Source organism: Carassius auratus, unplaced genomic scaffold (assembly GCF_003368295.1).
Source record: "Carassius auratus strain Wakin unplaced genomic scaffold, ASM336829v1 scaf_tig00016634, whole genome shotgun sequence".
In the NCBI taxonomy this organism is placed as follows: Eukaryota; Metazoa; Chordata; class Actinopteri; order Cypriniformes; family Cyprinidae; genus Carassius; species Carassius auratus.
The window spans coordinates 52,286-69,551 of NW_020524697.1; the positions used below are offsets into that span (position 1 = coordinate 52,286).

The 17,266-nt window shown below is 37.3% G+C and overlaps 1 protein-coding gene and 1 long non-coding RNA gene across 2 annotated transcripts in view; one reads left to right on the forward strand and one right to left on the reverse strand.

The window, feature by feature from the left end:
• The window catches only part of LOC113075267 (uncharacterized), a 25,462-nt gene continuing 8,196 nt past the window's right edge, over positions 1–17,266 (forward strand). Inside the window, exons 1-2 of the long non-coding RNA XR_003280904.1 lie at positions 1–1,538; positions 1,652–1,811. This is a non-coding gene — a long non-coding RNA (uncharacterized LOC113075267). The remainder of the gene's footprint in view (positions 1,539–1,651; positions 1,812–17,266) is intronic.
• The window catches only part of LOC113075265 (LIM domain kinase 2-like), a 26,729-nt gene continuing 10,996 nt past the window's right edge, over positions 1,534–17,266 (reverse strand). Inside the window, exons 3-16 of the mRNA XM_026247960.1 lie at positions 16,144–16,279; positions 12,964–13,073; positions 12,074–12,265; positions 11,608–11,713; positions 9,073–9,284; positions 8,679–8,865; positions 8,220–8,306; positions 7,204–7,335; positions 6,582–6,638; positions 5,984–6,049; positions 3,606–3,783; positions 2,905–2,960; positions 2,503–2,660; positions 1,534–1,785 (exon numbers count right to left, since the gene is read on the reverse strand). Of these exons, the coding sequence (XP_026103745.1) occupies positions 1,623–1,785; positions 2,503–2,660; positions 2,905–2,960; positions 3,606–3,783; positions 5,984–6,049; positions 6,582–6,638; positions 7,204–7,335; positions 8,220–8,306; positions 8,679–8,865; positions 9,073–9,284; positions 11,608–11,713; positions 12,074–12,265; positions 12,964–13,073; positions 16,144–16,279 (1,840 nt within the window). The 3' untranslated portion in view covers positions 1,534–1,622. The remainder of the gene's footprint in view (positions 1,786–2,502; positions 2,661–2,904; positions 2,961–3,605; positions 3,784–5,983; positions 6,050–6,581; positions 6,639–7,203; positions 7,336–8,219; positions 8,307–8,678; positions 8,866–9,072; positions 9,285–11,607; positions 11,714–12,073; positions 12,266–12,963; positions 13,074–16,143; positions 16,280–17,266) is intronic.

Consider the following 17,266-nt stretch of genomic DNA (forward strand, 5'->3'; position numbering starts at 1 on the left):
TTATTGTCAGTATCTTATACAACAGCGCCTCCCTGTGGCTGATTAAACACTTACTAGAAATATTAAATTGTTGGTGAAAAAGAGAACAAATGAAGATGAAGCCAATACGTACTCATCTTTATTCATGAAACATTAGTGTGAGAAATTCTGTGGCGTACAAGTAGTGGTTATAATTTTGTACTTTTTTTTTGTAATTTTTGTATTTTGTCAGTACCTTTGACAGATAAGATTAGAAAAAAATGCTCTTTTACAGCTTTTCACATTCTATAAACATATGCAAACTACAAATCCACATTATCCCAACACATGAGTGCAAATCTATACAAACATGAACAATATATATCCAGTTAATTTAAACGTTATTTGTTATCCAAACATGGATGACAATCATTTTCAAACGTCCTCACAAAACGTCACTCGTTCAGTTCTGTGTTGCAGACATTTCGATAACAGCCTGTTTCAGTACAGACACAGCTGGTCAGTATCCAGCATTACGATCTCACTTATCATTTCACTTGGAGAATACAACTCCAGAACAGGTTTAGATACGGAGAAAAAAAAAGATCCTTACCCTGTCATGTTATATTTACAAGGTGAGTCCATAACAGTAAAATAAACTCCAGTTTTCAAATTGCTGATGTATCAAGAATAATGTAAGACGCATTTCCAAGAAACCACACATAGGAAATCAAATCTGATCTCAGAAACATTATTACTTCCTTTCATAAGAGTTTTATCACTCTCTGTCTTTGGATTGTAAAGTTGCAGAGGTCAGGACCTCAAGTGCTAGTGGTAAAGGGATTGCGTGCACTTAAGCACTACTACCTGCAGGGGGCAGTGTGGTTCAACAATAGAGTTTCAACATGGTGAGTCAAAAGAACCTTCCATATCTTTTATTATTTGAAATAAAGAGGTTAATCACCTGAAAACATGTCAAGGTCACATTTGATCCTATTTTTTAAAATAAATTTCCATGACAACTAAGCACTATATTTCCCAATATCCTCAATGGTGTTTTTATTATTTAAATCAGCATTAACAATACAACTTTAAATATCATTACTGAGAATCTGGGAAGGGGGTGAACAAAACGATCCTAAAAGTCAAATCTTAATGGTCTCAAATTTCTCACAACATTTTGTTATGGGGGGAACTATATGACCCAGACATGTTCTTGAAAGGTTTAATGACGAACACACTTTCGTTGTGATTGAAAAATACTCATTGATCAGTATAATGGATGCTACACAATTCATTTACATAAATCTGACATTTGAAACTTCATTAGGCAAATCTATAACTTAATTAGTGGTAGGCACTCTTAAAGGTTTTGTGATGCATGGTTAAATCATAACTAAACCATTGGAATTAGAAGGAAATAAAATGTCAGAAAGACGTTCAGGGTCACTGAAATAGTACCCGTTTCTTCAACAGACGTCTGCCAAGAACACTTCGCAGTTCTAGACGTTTTCTGAGTGTCATGACAGATCTCACCAAAGAACGCCAGCAACAGCATGTTCCCCGTATGCAAACCCAAGGTAAATGCTCCGATTCAGTTCTGTAAACTAATCCAGAAAATAAAAAGGATTCCAGCCCATATCTCAGCCTGTGCTGCTGTTGGATTAGTTTATGATGTTCTCCTGGTTTTCAGACGCAATTTCACTGGGTCCATAAGTCCTCCAAAACTTCTGCTGAAGATCATCCAGTTCTGCAGGCAGTGGGATATTCAACTCCTGATTCAGAGTCAATGCCTCAAAACAGTCCTCCAACTTCTGAAAAGCAGGCCTGAAGGAGACCGGAAGTGGAAAGAGGTAAGAACAGGAACTATTTCTGTCTATTATAGGGTAATATTAAATCACCATTATTCATAAAATATCTAGATACACTACTGTTCAAAAGTTTGGGGTCAGTATGGCTTTCGAAAGAAGTCTTTTATGCTCACATTTTTTCATCAAAAAGTAAAAGCAGTGATATTGTGAAATACCGCTACAATTCAAAATTTATATTTGAATAAGTTTGAATGTTATTTATTCCGGTGATGACAGCTGAATTTTCAGCATCATTACTCCAGTCTTCACATGATCTTTCAGAAATTGTTTGAATATGCTGATTTGGTGCTCAAGAAACATTTATATCATTCCCAGAAATTTCTATTTTCTATTATTATTATTATAAATTGAAAACATTCGGAATCGCTGAACTGAATGTTCAAAAGAACACCATTTATTTGAACAATACATTCACATAATAGTTGATCATTTTTAATTATTTTAATGGATCCTTGCTGAATAAAAGTATTCTCTGTATGATACCAACTCTAAAAATCCCAGTTCAGGGTTTTACCAGCGCAGATCTTTAATCATAACGCCACACCACCTTAACCCACCCAAGGGAAATGATCATTTCACATCTGTCATCTGTCTTGTTTCCATTTTAAACTCACCTTTCATTATTACTGCTGAAAAAAGAAAGGCGTTCGTGACAAAACATAGTGGCACTAACCTGTTGTCAGGGGTGAGATCACAACAAGCCACAGCCAATGCGAAGAAAGCCGGAGGACAGTGCTCAGGAAGAAATTTCTCAATGAATTTTCTCACATTGAGCCCGAAATCCAGCGTTCTCGGGAGACACTCGGGATCTGCATAAACCTGACCAATAATCTATACCAAAAGAAGAGTTCAGAATTAAGAAGGACAAATGGAAGTGAAGTAAACAGGAAACTTTTAAGTGTCCTCTTACATAACTGAAAATGAAATATAGCAGTGTTGACTCAAACCAGTAGAGCGTAACATTTGCTTTTGGCTTTCCGACATTCGTATGCAAGTGCTTACATAAATGACAGTTCTAAGAACCCGTGCTGTCCTCATAAAGTCAGAGATGTTTACCACAACAAACGACTCTTACCTCACAAAGCACAATGCCAAAGGAGAAAATATCCACCTTCTCATCATAGCGTTTACCTGTTTACACACAGATAAAAGACATTCATTAAGAAAAACAAGCCTACAAAAACACCTATGTTTATAGCAGACTATGCCAATTACCTGGAGGAACACACGCACAAAGAACTTGAGCACAATATTCTCAGAAAGCAATAAAGGTGATTTTATTTATTTATATACAACTAAACTGTTAAATTAGATTAACAGAGAGGAAGTACACCATTCTAGTTACTGTTTGACATTTTTTTAATCTTTCAGATGCAGCATGTAAATGTTTCTGGGATTACCAGATTACCATTAAGATTTAAAGAAACAAGCATTGTTCAGTTGTTTGCTTTTAACCAGCTTGATTTAGAACCTTTCATCACTACACTGGAATTATTTTATCTTTGGCACCACAATCCAGGGTTGAAAGTGATACTACTAACCCAATTTTAAAATTAATCATTTATGTAAGTGAAGGTTATACCAGAGCTTGGAGTCTGGATTAAAGACGAAAAATCAAAACAAAACAAAAATATGTTGGATTCAAAAGTTATTTGAAAAACCTTTTGTATAAATGATCTTTAATGGACTACCACAATTCATTACGTGACCATGGTGGCAAAATCTGAACTTAAGTCTTATGGAAGCACTATCTTTAGTGTAATACTCTCTTCTCACCATTAAGCATTTCTGGAGCCATCCAGTATGGGTTCCCCACCACCGTGTAGCGTTTCTTACGGTCAATGCGTCTAAACAGTCTTTTTTTATTGGCTGGTTTGTCAGGGGTTGGCTGTTTGACCTTGTCCTCCATGATTAGACGAGACAGACCAAAGTCTGCCACAACGACAGTGTTGTCCTGCAGGCGTCAGACAAGTGGAACAAAAAATATTAATATGCAAAAATGTTTAGCATGACAGGTAGTGCTAGGTGTATGATATAAATTCAAGGAGTACAAAGTAAATCTAAAGAATTTTGGGAAAAAGGTAAATAAATAAAAGCAAATGTATTTATAAATAAATAAAAATCAATTTATAAATAGATTAAATTAAGAAAAACAAAATAAAAAATAAAAATGAAAATAAAATAAAAAATCTAATTCACAAAGTAAAAAGAAAGATTTTGATAACACCAGAAGTCTATCTTAGCTTTAAACTATTTGTGCTTGTCTAAATGTTTTACTAAGCCCCAAAGGCATGCGGTTTGTTCTCTTTAAAAAAGGTTCTTTAAATAGCTTGTCATAAGTGATTCACTCATGATATGTGAAACACTGAGGTCAGTAAGGGTCAGCCAGCATTTCCTGTCTTATCTTCTTTCCACTAACTAAACAATCCTCAAGAGTGAACAGATCTTCACCCTCGGGGCTCGACAATAATAAGGACTGCCCGATGGCCCGGGGCCAGCGTGAAAGACGTTCGGGACAGTAGACGGATCTGTCAGACGGATTTTGTCACTTGCCCGATCAGGCCACAACTTCTTTCAGTTCTGCCGCATGAACGGGCAAATACATACAAAAGTATGTCAGAATACCCGTACTGGCAAGTAACTTTGTAGCTTTAACAATGATTCATCTATATTGAATTTATACAATGGTGTACAGATGCACCGAGCGACTGTACATTTTTTGTTTTATTTCAGACTGTCTTCTGTTCCGTGCTTGCACACAAACTGCACTACAATAATTCTCTCAAAATTGGCCATTTGTGTGGAAATATTGTTTTTATTATACTTGAACTGTAAACAGCCATTAACAGAGGCCAGAGATCCTGAAGACGCACACAAAGAGGAGAAAATACTGTAGCAGGCCACTGTTCATGATGCACAAAATATAGAAAGAAAATCCAAACATTGAACTTTACAAGAATCCATTTCTGAGGGGAACATAAGTGACTGTTTTCAGATTGACGTTTTCTTTTCATTTTGTCTCAGTATAATGCATTTAAAATACACATTAAATCAAAATTGATTATATTTATTTTGTTAGGGCACATTGCTATTTTTGTGGTGAACAATCCATCCGTGCAAGTCAATCCACACAAAAAAAAATAGTTTGCCTTCGTAATCTTCAATACAAATCTGAGAATGCTCCTCTCCTCTTAAGCGACGGACCTTCTGTGATGACGTCAGTCTGACCTAAGGCATTAGCCTAAGCACGCCCCTCCAACTGTCAGTGCCCCATGAACGTTGACATTGCGTGGAGGAAACAACACGTAACTAACAGAAATGGCAAGGAGGTGCGTTTTATGATGAGGTTCTCCCGAAACCCTATTTTCAATCAAACCATTTTCTCTTGGAAGTACGTCAAAATACGGAAGTAAAATCAGTCGCAAACTTTCGATTCACGCGGTCTTTAATTAGTGTTAATATGCACACTCCTGCCATGTTTACAACAGTTACAAAGGAAACGCTGCATTACTGTACTGATCCATAAGCGCCACCTGCTGTCAGAGAGTGAATCTGCATCTCATTCAGCCCACCTGATGTTTCTGTTTCAGACAGAAGTTTTATGTAGCATAATTTCACAAAGCTGAAGTCAGGTTAATCTGTTTTTGCTTCTGATTTTGAAATTACACAATCTAATATAAATCAGAAATTGCACTTGTGAAGAATATGCAAATGTTTTTTTATATGTGACTTTTCAATTTCTGTACCTAAACATCTACAAACATAAAAAAACCTTAAGCATCATTTCATTTCTATCTTTGTGCTATAGGCTTATATTTAATTGTCCTATTACTTGTAATTTGTTATACTTGTAATTTGTTAATTTGTTCTTATTTACTGGTTGTCACTTGTCTTTAATAATGTTTATTTTTGGCTAGTGATTTTTGAAAATGTTGGCAGGACTAGTAAAAATATGAAGCGTTGATCCCCCTTCAGTGAGGTTTCTCTCTACCGCTTAAGTACTTGTCTACTTTAGCAGTTTTGTTTGTGCTGACACAAGCCTGTCAGCTCTTCTTGGTTATGAAAACCTGTTTCTAGGCCCTTGACTCTGCAAGCAAGGCCAAATAAGTGTAGACGTTAATCTGAGTTAATATGTGGAATGGGTGCTCCCGTACCAGTTTGACCAGGCAGTTGTGAGAGTTGAGATCTCGATGTATGATGCTCATTGAATGCAGATATGCCTGAAAGAATAAGAGAATAAATAAACCATAAATAAATAAATCAGATGAGACAGAAAAAGAGCTTGCATCCAAGGAAAGACCAAACTGCATGAGACCTCTTGATCGCCAATACAAAAAGAAGAACAAAGACAAAAACTGAAAAAGTGATGCAATCAGCAGCACTAGGCAACAGGACACAACAAATCCTCCTGCTAAACAGAAAGTTGCTTGTCTGTCTTCAACTACTCAGATGTTGTTGCATCAGACTGGTTGAGACACTAAAACAACAACATAATGCTGGAAGTACCAGACCCAAATTGTTGACACTTCACATGCAAAATCAACCTATGGAAGTCTTACTCTTAGTCTCTGAATATTAAGCTTGAATGGGATTTTTTTTTTTACATCCCCAAAAAATTAATAATCTCACAGTTTCCTTCAAAGTATGTATATATAACTGTCAACTCTGGACCAATAGTACCTCAAATATTTTACAACAATAGCTTTTATTGTTTACCAAGCTATAAGTGTGCAGACCCAGAAGACCACTCACCATTCCAGATGCAATGCTTTTTGCAAAACTAACTCTCTGTTCCCATGAGAATGAGTCCTGTAGGGACAGGGAGACAAAAACATAGAGATAGAGAGAGAGAGAGAGGAATTGCTGGCCTAGTTTATAACCACACTATAATACAGCCCAGTGTGACAAGCACACTATGCTATCCATGAATTAGAGAGGAAATCATACTCAACGGCAGCCACTTATTACAGACACACTTTTATAGAAAACATTATAGCGCAATAGAGAGACATAATGAAAGACTGAAGCAGAGGTATATCATCTGTTATCCTTGTGTTTTATGTTGAGACCCATATTTTAAAGCAAACCCACTGGTGGATCTGGAAAACATTCTCTAGAATCCCTCACCTGGAAACACTTCATACCTTTTTTACCTCTCATCCACTGCAACCACACAACTGCATTTTCTTTCTCTCATTTTTAACGACTGTTTGTATTTTATAGCCCCTATACCCTGTCCTTCTCCCTTCCACCTTATAAAGTTAATCTCAGGTGAACGAAGACAGTGATAAAGACTAAACCACTAACATTTGATATACAGTCCTTCCTAGAAGCAAGAGGAAAGGAAAAAGGGGATTTTAAAATCAGGACGCACCGCATCTCGGATAAAATCCTTTAAAGTGCCTCCCTCAATGAACTCCGTTATCAGATTAAGCCGCTTGTCCTTGTACAAAACCCCAATGAACTTCAAAACGTGTGGGTGATCAAGACTTCTCATCACTTTTACCTGCAAAAGAGAGAGGGAAAGAGAAAGTGAGGGGAGTAAATACTAATTGCTAAGATTCTTAAAATCTGAAAACTGTCTGAAACTTTTTTTATTTTACTGTTTACTTTTTATGTGTGTGTGTGCAAATTGAAGTGTGCTACACACAGGTGAGTGGGCCTGTACACTTTTCACACACTACAGTGTGTACATAATCCAAAAAAATACTCTGTAATATACGTATGTTTACATGCTCATGCACCACAAATCATCTTGCACTGTTCCCCAGCCAGCTGCTTGACTTATGATGTTTCCCTTTGCACATGTACAGTATTATGTAAAGCATTTGACATATCGTGGATTCGTAAATCGCGATATCGATGCTTAAACGACACATCGTGCAGCCCTAGTCTGTATTTATTTTTTTTTAAGTTTATGTATAAGAAAACATTTATATATAGTATATTTATTGTCAAAATCCGTCAGTAGTTTAGTTGTTTAAAGGTTTACACTTTTTTACTTAATTGTTGTATGTCTGTATTTATGTAGCACCGTGGTCCTGTGAGGCACGACATTTCGTTCCACTGTATGTCCACACATGTAGCAGAATGACAATAAAGCCCAACTTGACTTGACTTGAAATGATTCATACTAAATACAGTCTGGATAAATCTAGACTAAGTCTATTTTCCTCTGAAAACAATCACAAACGCTACAGCAACACTGAATCCCGGCGCCACATGGATCTGTTTTATCTGCTGTTTAAATCACCCTGATACTGGCCCTGAGCAGACAACAGTGGGATGGAAGGAATAAAAGCAGATAGGAGACATGAAGGAAAAAAATTACATGGTAATCAGATGGGAGAAATGAGTGATGCATGTGGTGAAAGAAAGGGATGTTCATACCTCCTTTAGGAATGTTTTCTGTGTCTCCTCATCACAGCGGATCAACTCCTTCATCACCATCACCTCACCTGTGGCTTTATGGGTCACCTACAAAATAAATCAAAATCACACAGCATTAGGTTTGGAAGATAAATTATTTCCAGATCTTCCAAAATATTGAAACCAAATAGTTTTAATGAATTTCATCTGCATCCTTCTGCCAACTGTGAATGGAACTACTATGCCACTAAAGAAGTGCTTTAGCTAAGTTATTCAATAATACAACAAAGAAACCACAATTCATAACTGGAATCTGAATTACTTCTCATCATTTACGAAAGCAAATTCAAGCCTGTCTTCCAGCACTGAACTAAGCTTCAATGCAGTGAACCAGCTCTTCTAGACAACATTAAGGAATCAATGACCAGTTTTAGACATTGCAATAAACAGAAAATGAGGAAAGGTTGAATGAACACACACCTTGATGGCCTGTCCAAAGAAGCCTTTTCCTAGGATTTCTCCATGGATGAGGTCACAGGGACGGAATATACGGTGGGAGCAACTGGAAGTAGAACGTAGGGATTCAGAGCGCCCGATATCTCGAGTTAGAATCGGAGGGTCCTTTGGAGATGAAGACACTGGAGACTTGCAGGTGCTGTTGCTACGTCTACAATACAAAGACAAAGACAAAAGTATTTTTACAAACTTAATATCAATTGGAAAAGGTTAATCAATTGTATAATGTATTTATTTGCACCACCTTTGTATATCCACATCCACATGGAATCAAAAATATTAATTAAATGTGCTCCAACTTTGAATGTTGAACCTACACATGCCTCGTGATGACACCTAATTGGATGACATAAGTTACCTGAGGGACCTCCTTTTTAACGTCCCATTGCCCACTGTGACACTTCGTTCAATCTCAGCATCTGCTGAGGAGGACATACGCATACGGGAAGCTGCGGGAACACCCAGTTGATTGCAGGAGCCCAGGCGGAGCCGGTCCAGACGCTGTCTGACTGGATCATATTCCATCAACAGCTGCAGTGTCTGACTGGTCCGATGGATCAAGTCCTCCACCTTGAACAAACAATCCAAATTCAGAAGTTCATATACTCTTGTGGTTATTTTGATTAGGGTCACAACAGCAATAAAACCTGGAGGACAGCTTTAAGTCATTTATTATCTTAATGAGTGCTGTCTCTGCACTGTGATGTGGTCAAAAACTAGATTGAAAATTATCCAGGTATCCATTTGAGTTTAAGTATTTGTTCAGCTGATTAAAAACTACCTTTTCTATAATTTTGCCTATAAAAGGAAGATTAGATATTGGTCTAAAATTGCTCAAAATGGTGTTATCAAGATTGCTCTTTTTCAGGAGGGGCTTAACTGCTGTTTTCAGGGAGTTTGGAAATGTCCCAGAAAGAAGTGAGGCATTCACCACTTCTAAAAGATCTGCTTCTAAACAGTTTAGCACACTTTTTGAAAAAAGATGTGGGAAGTGTGTCAAGATAGCAGGTGGACGATTTTAGGTGCTGCACTATGTCTTCCAGAACTTTGCTATCAGTTCCTTCAAAAATAGACATAGTATCTTTTTGATATTGTGGCTGAATCTGTCTGACCTCTGCATGGCTTGAGGATGTGCTAATCGCCTTCCTGATACTGATGATCTTCTCAGAAAAGGAGGAAGCAAACTCATTGCATTTGCTGTCTGAGAGCATTTCACTGGGAATCTGACTGGGGGGGGGGGGGGGTGTCAGTTTCTCAACAGTGGCAAAAAGAGTACGAGTGTTGTTTAAGTTACTGTTTATAAGGTTTGAGAAGAAATTTTGTCTAGCTGTGGCTAATTTCACATTAAGGCTGTCTTTATAGATGTTATAGTGAATTTCAAGTTTTGTCTTCCGCCACATCTGCTCGGCTTTTCTGCATTGTCTTTTCATAGTCTGAACTGCTGTTGATCTTCTCAAAACTGATTTATGTATGTTTGTTTTCTTACTGACTATTATTGGAGCAATATCATCAATAACATTCTTAATTTTTGAGTTGAAGGAATCAAGGACAATTTCAACAGAGTCTGCAGAAATGCGTGGTGTTAAAGATATAGCCTCCATAAATGAATTGTGTTCTCGTTAATGCATCTCCTTCTGACAGAGACAGATCTAGATTCAGTGGTAGCAGAGATCAATATATCAAAGATAATACAGAAGTGATCAGATAGTGCTACGTCCTTAATAACAAAAAATCTTTAGGCTGCTTATTACATCGGGCAGAGGGCTGCCAAACAAAGTCTGTCCAAAAACCTCCTTGTACAAGATTAAATTAAGGCACACAAATCCATGACAGCAGAAGTAAAGCAGTGGAATTCAGACGTTAAGGAGAAATGGTGGGAAAATTAAATTACATTTACAAATGCACAATGAGAATGCAAAGCACTTACATACTGTAGGAGCTGACAAGTCACTTTAGTCCAAGAGTCTACATACACATAACTCCCAAGATAGGTATGCATTACAAAGTTAAATTCTTGCACTACTTTTTAGAAAACTAAATACTGCTTATGCAACATCAACAAAGGCTGCGTTTACACTAGGCATCAACATGCGACCAGTATCCGGATGTTGTCCACATACACATTGAAAAGACAAGTGTAAATGCACTTGTGATCAGAATGTTATTCGATAAGCGTGTTCTGGTCCAGAGGTAGTCGGGGACGCATTGTGGATCTCAATGTAAACGCAATCCAGCCATCGTGTCTGCATACACAGGTCGACATTACGAAAAACGCTACCCCCTTTTCGCGAACTGTCATTAAAAAAAATTTGTGTGGAGCACTATGAGACTCCTACACCCCTCTCTGATTTGTAAAATGACCCACGATTGAAAATGATTTTCAAAAGAAAACCCACCGCTTCAGGTTGACTTTGCACTGGGCCATCCTCTGCAGATTTACTTAAATATTGCGCAGGAAAGACAGATCCGATTGGTTATCCAGACAGAAAAGTCAGATGATGTTGCCAAGTGTAAAAACACATGTTCTGATTGACTGATGATCCGATCTGCTTGATCGGATCACGATCATCGCGTGTTAATGCCAAGTATAAATGCAGCCATAGTGTCACATGTATTATGATCCAAAAAGAAACACATCAAAGCCATATAACAAACACAGCCTGTTTCTAGGGAGTTGTGTAAATTTAGTGCATGACCAGGTTAAAATAATTACCATAGATGAACGGAGTGTCATTGTAAGTTCTAGGACAAGCTATAGTATGAGTTTGTATTCCAAATGCTTACCATACTGTTCCTCTGTACTGTCACATTGATTAAACAAGTTAACGTTGGCACAATTTCACCTCACCTCAAAACTAATACCAAGCATGGTAGTAGTAAAAATGCAAAGTACCTCCTCCTCCATCAGAGCTGACACTGGGAGTCCATTGATCTCCAGAATTCGGTCCCCAACATGGATGGCGTTCCGAACCTCTGGACTAATATGCATCCCTCTGACCCTATAAGGATAAGATTTTGGGAGATTCCCATCATGAAAAGACATGAATATGGATATGAATCTCATAGCTTTTTGTTATGGTTTCACATCTGAAGAACACAAAGAAAGTTGCAGTTTGTTCCCTCAGTCCAGCATACGCAGTCGTATCACCACAGTTATGCAACACATTCCATCTGTCTCTGGCACTGGGTGTGGTGACATTGTGGTGAATCTCCGAGGTGATAAATAACTTAAGCAAGTCTCTATTATTCCAAATGTTTCTCAACATATTCAGCTTTATTTGACTGCTTGCTTAACAAAGATCTCAAGCAAAAGTAATTAAAAAATACATCAAGTGTTAATTTCCCATGTCTTTACTTACTCTTTGACTTGAACACTGGCCGTGGCACTGGTGCAGTCTCTAATCACACTGACAGAGAAACCTCTTTTGCCATTGGTGGCAGCAGGCATGGACACCAGAGTCACTGTGTGAGGGAGCAGGTCCGTTGGAGAGTCAACCAAACCCCGCTTCTCCAGCATTGGTGTTAGGACCACCTGCTTGTAGCATTTACCACTGAGTAAGAGAGAGAAGTTGAAATGCATCACTAGAGTTCGAAAACTTTAGGACCTGAACTTTCAGGACAAGACCTGACAAGAGCAAGTCATTTCTAGACATGTTATGAAACACACAGATGTGTGTCAACCTGCCTGCGCTTTACTGAAAACAACAAATGAAGTGAAACTACAGTCAAAATAAATAAAGGAGATTGGGAGGTTATGATTAAATATACAAGTATTAAACATCGCTGCTTACCTGAACTCAAATATGCATTTAAGTTCCGACAGGTTGAATTTAACCTGAAAAGGCTACTTATGGGTTGTTCGCAGTTATGTGATGTTTCCTCAGTAAAATTTTGAACTAATGGGCATTATTCATGAAACATGAATAGAAAAAATGTGTGTACATAAAACCATTATTTTGTAAGTTGGTACTTTCAAATAAATGGGTCAATTTATTAAAGAATGAATCAATAAGATTTTAAAATGAATGTCAAAAAGCCAGATTTGCATAAAATTAGTTTCCTTGCAAAAAAACTAAACGGACACACCTCATAAAACTGGGACATCTGGTCACCCTAGCTAAGATTTGTAAAGTCAACAGAGAGGAATCATCACTACAGTTTGGATCTAATGCGTGTAAAGTTTCCTCACCAGTACAGTCTACAGTAAATACATGTACAGTTTGAAGGTGAAATGTGTAAAGTTGCTCACCAGTAGAGTTTAATACGTTCCACTAAGGCATAGGAATCCTGATCCTCAATCACCACTCTGCAGCTTAAACACACGAAGCATTCGGGATGGTATTTATAGTCTCCTGCCACCTGAAACACACGAATGCCCAGTCCACATCAGAACACTGCCATACAGTCTTACAATAATCCTCAGTACCAGCAACACCAGGCCTGACAGTGGTCCAGATGCACTCTTTCTGCGATATTCCTGTATCCTGCGTGTATGCAGATTGCTCTCTCTGCCAAGCCCAGACATGGTGGATCATGCCCTCATTGTGCTTTAGCTGCTTTGTGTCAGTGCACGGTCTTCCTACAGTCTGCGTTCTTTAACAGTGACGTGAGTGTGTATCCTGTCTTTTTCTGTAACACCTGCATGTGTCTGAGTCTGTCTGTTATCAGAAGTGACATAAGGCTGCCAGACCCTTCTCCACAGCCATGATCCCATGCCCTTAGACAACACATAATTTCTGTCAATCTCTGTTTAACACCACCTACCTCTAACGCAGGCTCTTGAAAAATTAATAAACCGGAAAAAAACATTCAAATATGCAACCATACATAACATTTTAATCTGAGAATTGACAGGAAATACATTAACCATAAACATCTGTTTACTAGTAATTAGCAGATAAAATTCCACAGAAATCAACTGCATAAATCAAACACCCGCACATCTTTTAAATGTAAACAATGAACTACCCCAGATTCCTTTCTTTACAGCTCTAATTGTTTATATATATATATATATATATATATATATATATATATATATATATATATATATACACACACACATATACACACACATACCACACACACACTGTATATAGCATAACTACTCAAAAAGTCTCAATACCAAACACCAATACCAAGATAAACACACGGTTTGCCCACTCTCATTTACTTGTATAAATTCAATATAAAAATAGCTGTCAATTAAGAAGGGTTAGAAACAACCTTTTGTTCTTTTATTTGAATGGAAAATTATTTAACCAATAACCCTCTGGCTCTTCCTTTCAGTGTGGCTGAATTGAGAAAGTATGAGGTCACGTTGAGGTTTCATTTAATGTGAACCACAAAAGGCAGATTAGCAGTTATGTTTACCAAGCTGTGAATCAACGGTCCCGGGGTTTGACTAACCAAATTCTTGGGTAATTTCTTGGCTGGGGAAGCCACACCCCCTCATGAAGTCTAAACTATTCAACAATCAGAGTTCAGAACATGTAGACAGGCAATTAGAGGATTTTATGACTACTTGGTCATTCTAGCATAAAATGTCAAAGAATCTCACCATGGCAAATTACCATAACACTCAATAATAATAATAACATTCACAGAATTAATATATATATGTATGTATATGTTTTTTATGCATTGTACTGTATATAAAATAATAACTCACCGTCCTGACAAAGTATGGGAGTAATCAAATGTCTACATTTACAATGGAAGTTAGTGTAACAGCTTGACACTTGGTTCAACCTGTGAGTAAGCATGGTGTTCTAGTGTTTTGTGCATATACATCATTCCTGTCTGTGTGTTACAGCAGAGTGTGAATGTGCATGTGAGAAAGACTGTTTCCCAGCATTACTTTGTGAAAGAGCCTCCCCTCCCTTAGGACACAAGGAGTCATATCACCATGGCTAACTGAACACAGAACATATAAATAAATAAAAATAAATAAAAATCTACATTAGAGTTGGTCACCCAAGAATTTGATATGCTAAAAAGCGGTAGCAGATCCACAACATCAGCTTTTAGACAATTTAAACTCCAGGATGAAGAAAAGAGGTGGGGATACGATTAAAAACTGAACTCAGCTGAGCAGTGAGTAACTTTAATCCACCCAAAGAGAAGTTTTCATTATCATGGATGGTCTATGCAAATGCACAAACACATATAAACCAGCACTTCAGCTGTGCATGTGATTTCTTCCTGCCTGTCTTTCAGAGGTTTTGACACCCTGCCGGTTGTGCTTCTGAGCCCACAATTGGCAACGCACCCTGACCAGAAATACTTGGCATCCGTCAATCTGGGCCCAAACAGAAAAGGCCCATTATGAGATTTGCTCGCTGGCAAATTCTCTTCTCTCTCCCCCTTTTCTCTCTGAACCCATTGAAAAACTACCATTTTTTTTTTTTTTTAACACTGATTCGATTAAATAAAAGATGGATTTGAAAGTCTCTCTCACACATTGATACGGCTTCGTCATAATTACACAGCTCCTCATTGAAGACCATGCAAAGGCATTCCAGACGCATGATGAAACAGCACACAACACTGAGGCCACTCCAGCCTTCAGATCACAGTCACTCTGCTCACAGGAATGAGATCATTTATAATAGTCAGCAATCACAGCTAGTCTGAAATCAAGACCGAGATATGATTCCAGTGAGATATGATATAAAGACCACTATGATTCAAAGACAAACAAATGAGTTATATATCCTAGGAGGAGAAGAAAGAAACACAAAACAAATATTTGAATAATGTTACAGCTGTCCATATTAGGGAGTCTTGGGAATCGATACCTTTAAGCTCTGAAAGCTTAATTAAAATGTTCATTTTGGAGCTGGACAGTATTAGATTCAGTTGATCTTCGTAGATAAAATCAACAGAAATGTTCTTCAATAAATCTTTCATGATACTTCACATGAGGTTAAGTAAATTGTGATTCAAGCGAGAGACAGCTGCAGGGAAGTTTTAGAATCATAAGTATGAGAAATCATTTTGTAATAATGACGCAAGGAAAGATTCAAGCTTTGTGTGTTTCATATGATTTGCTCCCACAAGTATCACTTATGTGATTCATTTGCTCACATTAGGAGTGGAAAAGTGGAAAAGAAAGTTTAAACCACCCTTAACCTTATCAGTGACCTCTTCAGTACCATGAAACATCTGCACTTATTGACTTTTGCCTGCCTTCGTTAGACCTCTTGTTTTAGCCATGCAAATATTTACTTAAAGAGACAATGGCATGTTATCTAAGTGGTTCTTGTGCAGGTTAGCATTTGCCTTGTGAAATCTTCTTCTTAAGGCCTTTCTAAGAATAGTCTAATTCTTTACTCTCTCAGAGGATTTTTTTTTTTTTTTTTGCTGAAACTCTGAAAAATAAACACACTGACATGCAATTTAGACAAATTCACATGGCTTTTCTTACCATAGCAGGTCCAGTCATAAGCAGCGAGCAGCCATGGCACAATTCCCCAAACTTCTCGCAGTAGTGTTTGTGACAGTACAGCCTCCCCTCTTTCTCAAAGTACCAGTTTGTCAGGAGATCAAAGCAAACAGAACACCTGCAGGAACAAGAATGGAAAAATCTGTAAGTGAAACATTCTGCTTGTAGACATTCCCTTATCTGAACTCAGCTCTCCAAGAAAAAGAAGGAACCTGTGTGACTGAAATGTTTGGCAAGTGAGGATCATGGCTTTGTTGGGCCATAAACAGTACTGAAGCATGTGACTGCTTTAGGTACTTGACATGTTCACTGCATACTTGGAATTTCATCTGTAAAGTTTAAAAAAAATAATTAACCTAACAATCACTTACTCTGCGTCAGCTATGGAACACAAAAGGGAGAAAAATTGAAGAATATCATAGACACTATTCTGTTCCTCTTAGAGAAAAACAACTGGGGCTGCTCAATTATGGCAAAAATAACAACTTATTTATTTAAAGACGTGATATATATTTGATAAATATTAAATAATTTACTTTAAATAAGGTTGCTATGACGTCTACATTTTAGATACCAACTAAATTTCACTGCAGAATACTATGGTAATTCAGAAGTAAAAATTCAAACAAATCCTCAAAAAGTACTGAAAAATTATTAAACTAATTGAACAGTAATTTAATAACTTAGTAAAAAGAAATAAGTATAAAGATAATAAATATAGATAAAATATATAAAAATATATAAAGATAATAAATACAGATAAAAAGAAAAAGACTTGCAGTGGGGGGAATATTTATTTGATCCCCTGCTGATTTTGTAAGTTAGCCCACTTACAAAGAAATGAAGTGTCTGTAAATTTTTATGGTAGTTTTATTTTAATGGATAAAGCAGACAGAAAACCAACCAAAACAATCCAAAAAAAACCCCCATTATTTAAAGGTTAGAAACTGATTTGCATTTCAGCGAGTAAAATGATTATTTGATCCCCAAGCAAAACATGACTTAGTACATGACATAAACCCTTGGCAAATACAGAGGTAAGACATTTTTTGTAGTTGGTCACCAGGTTTGCACACATCACACACAGCATGTTAAAGAAGACACA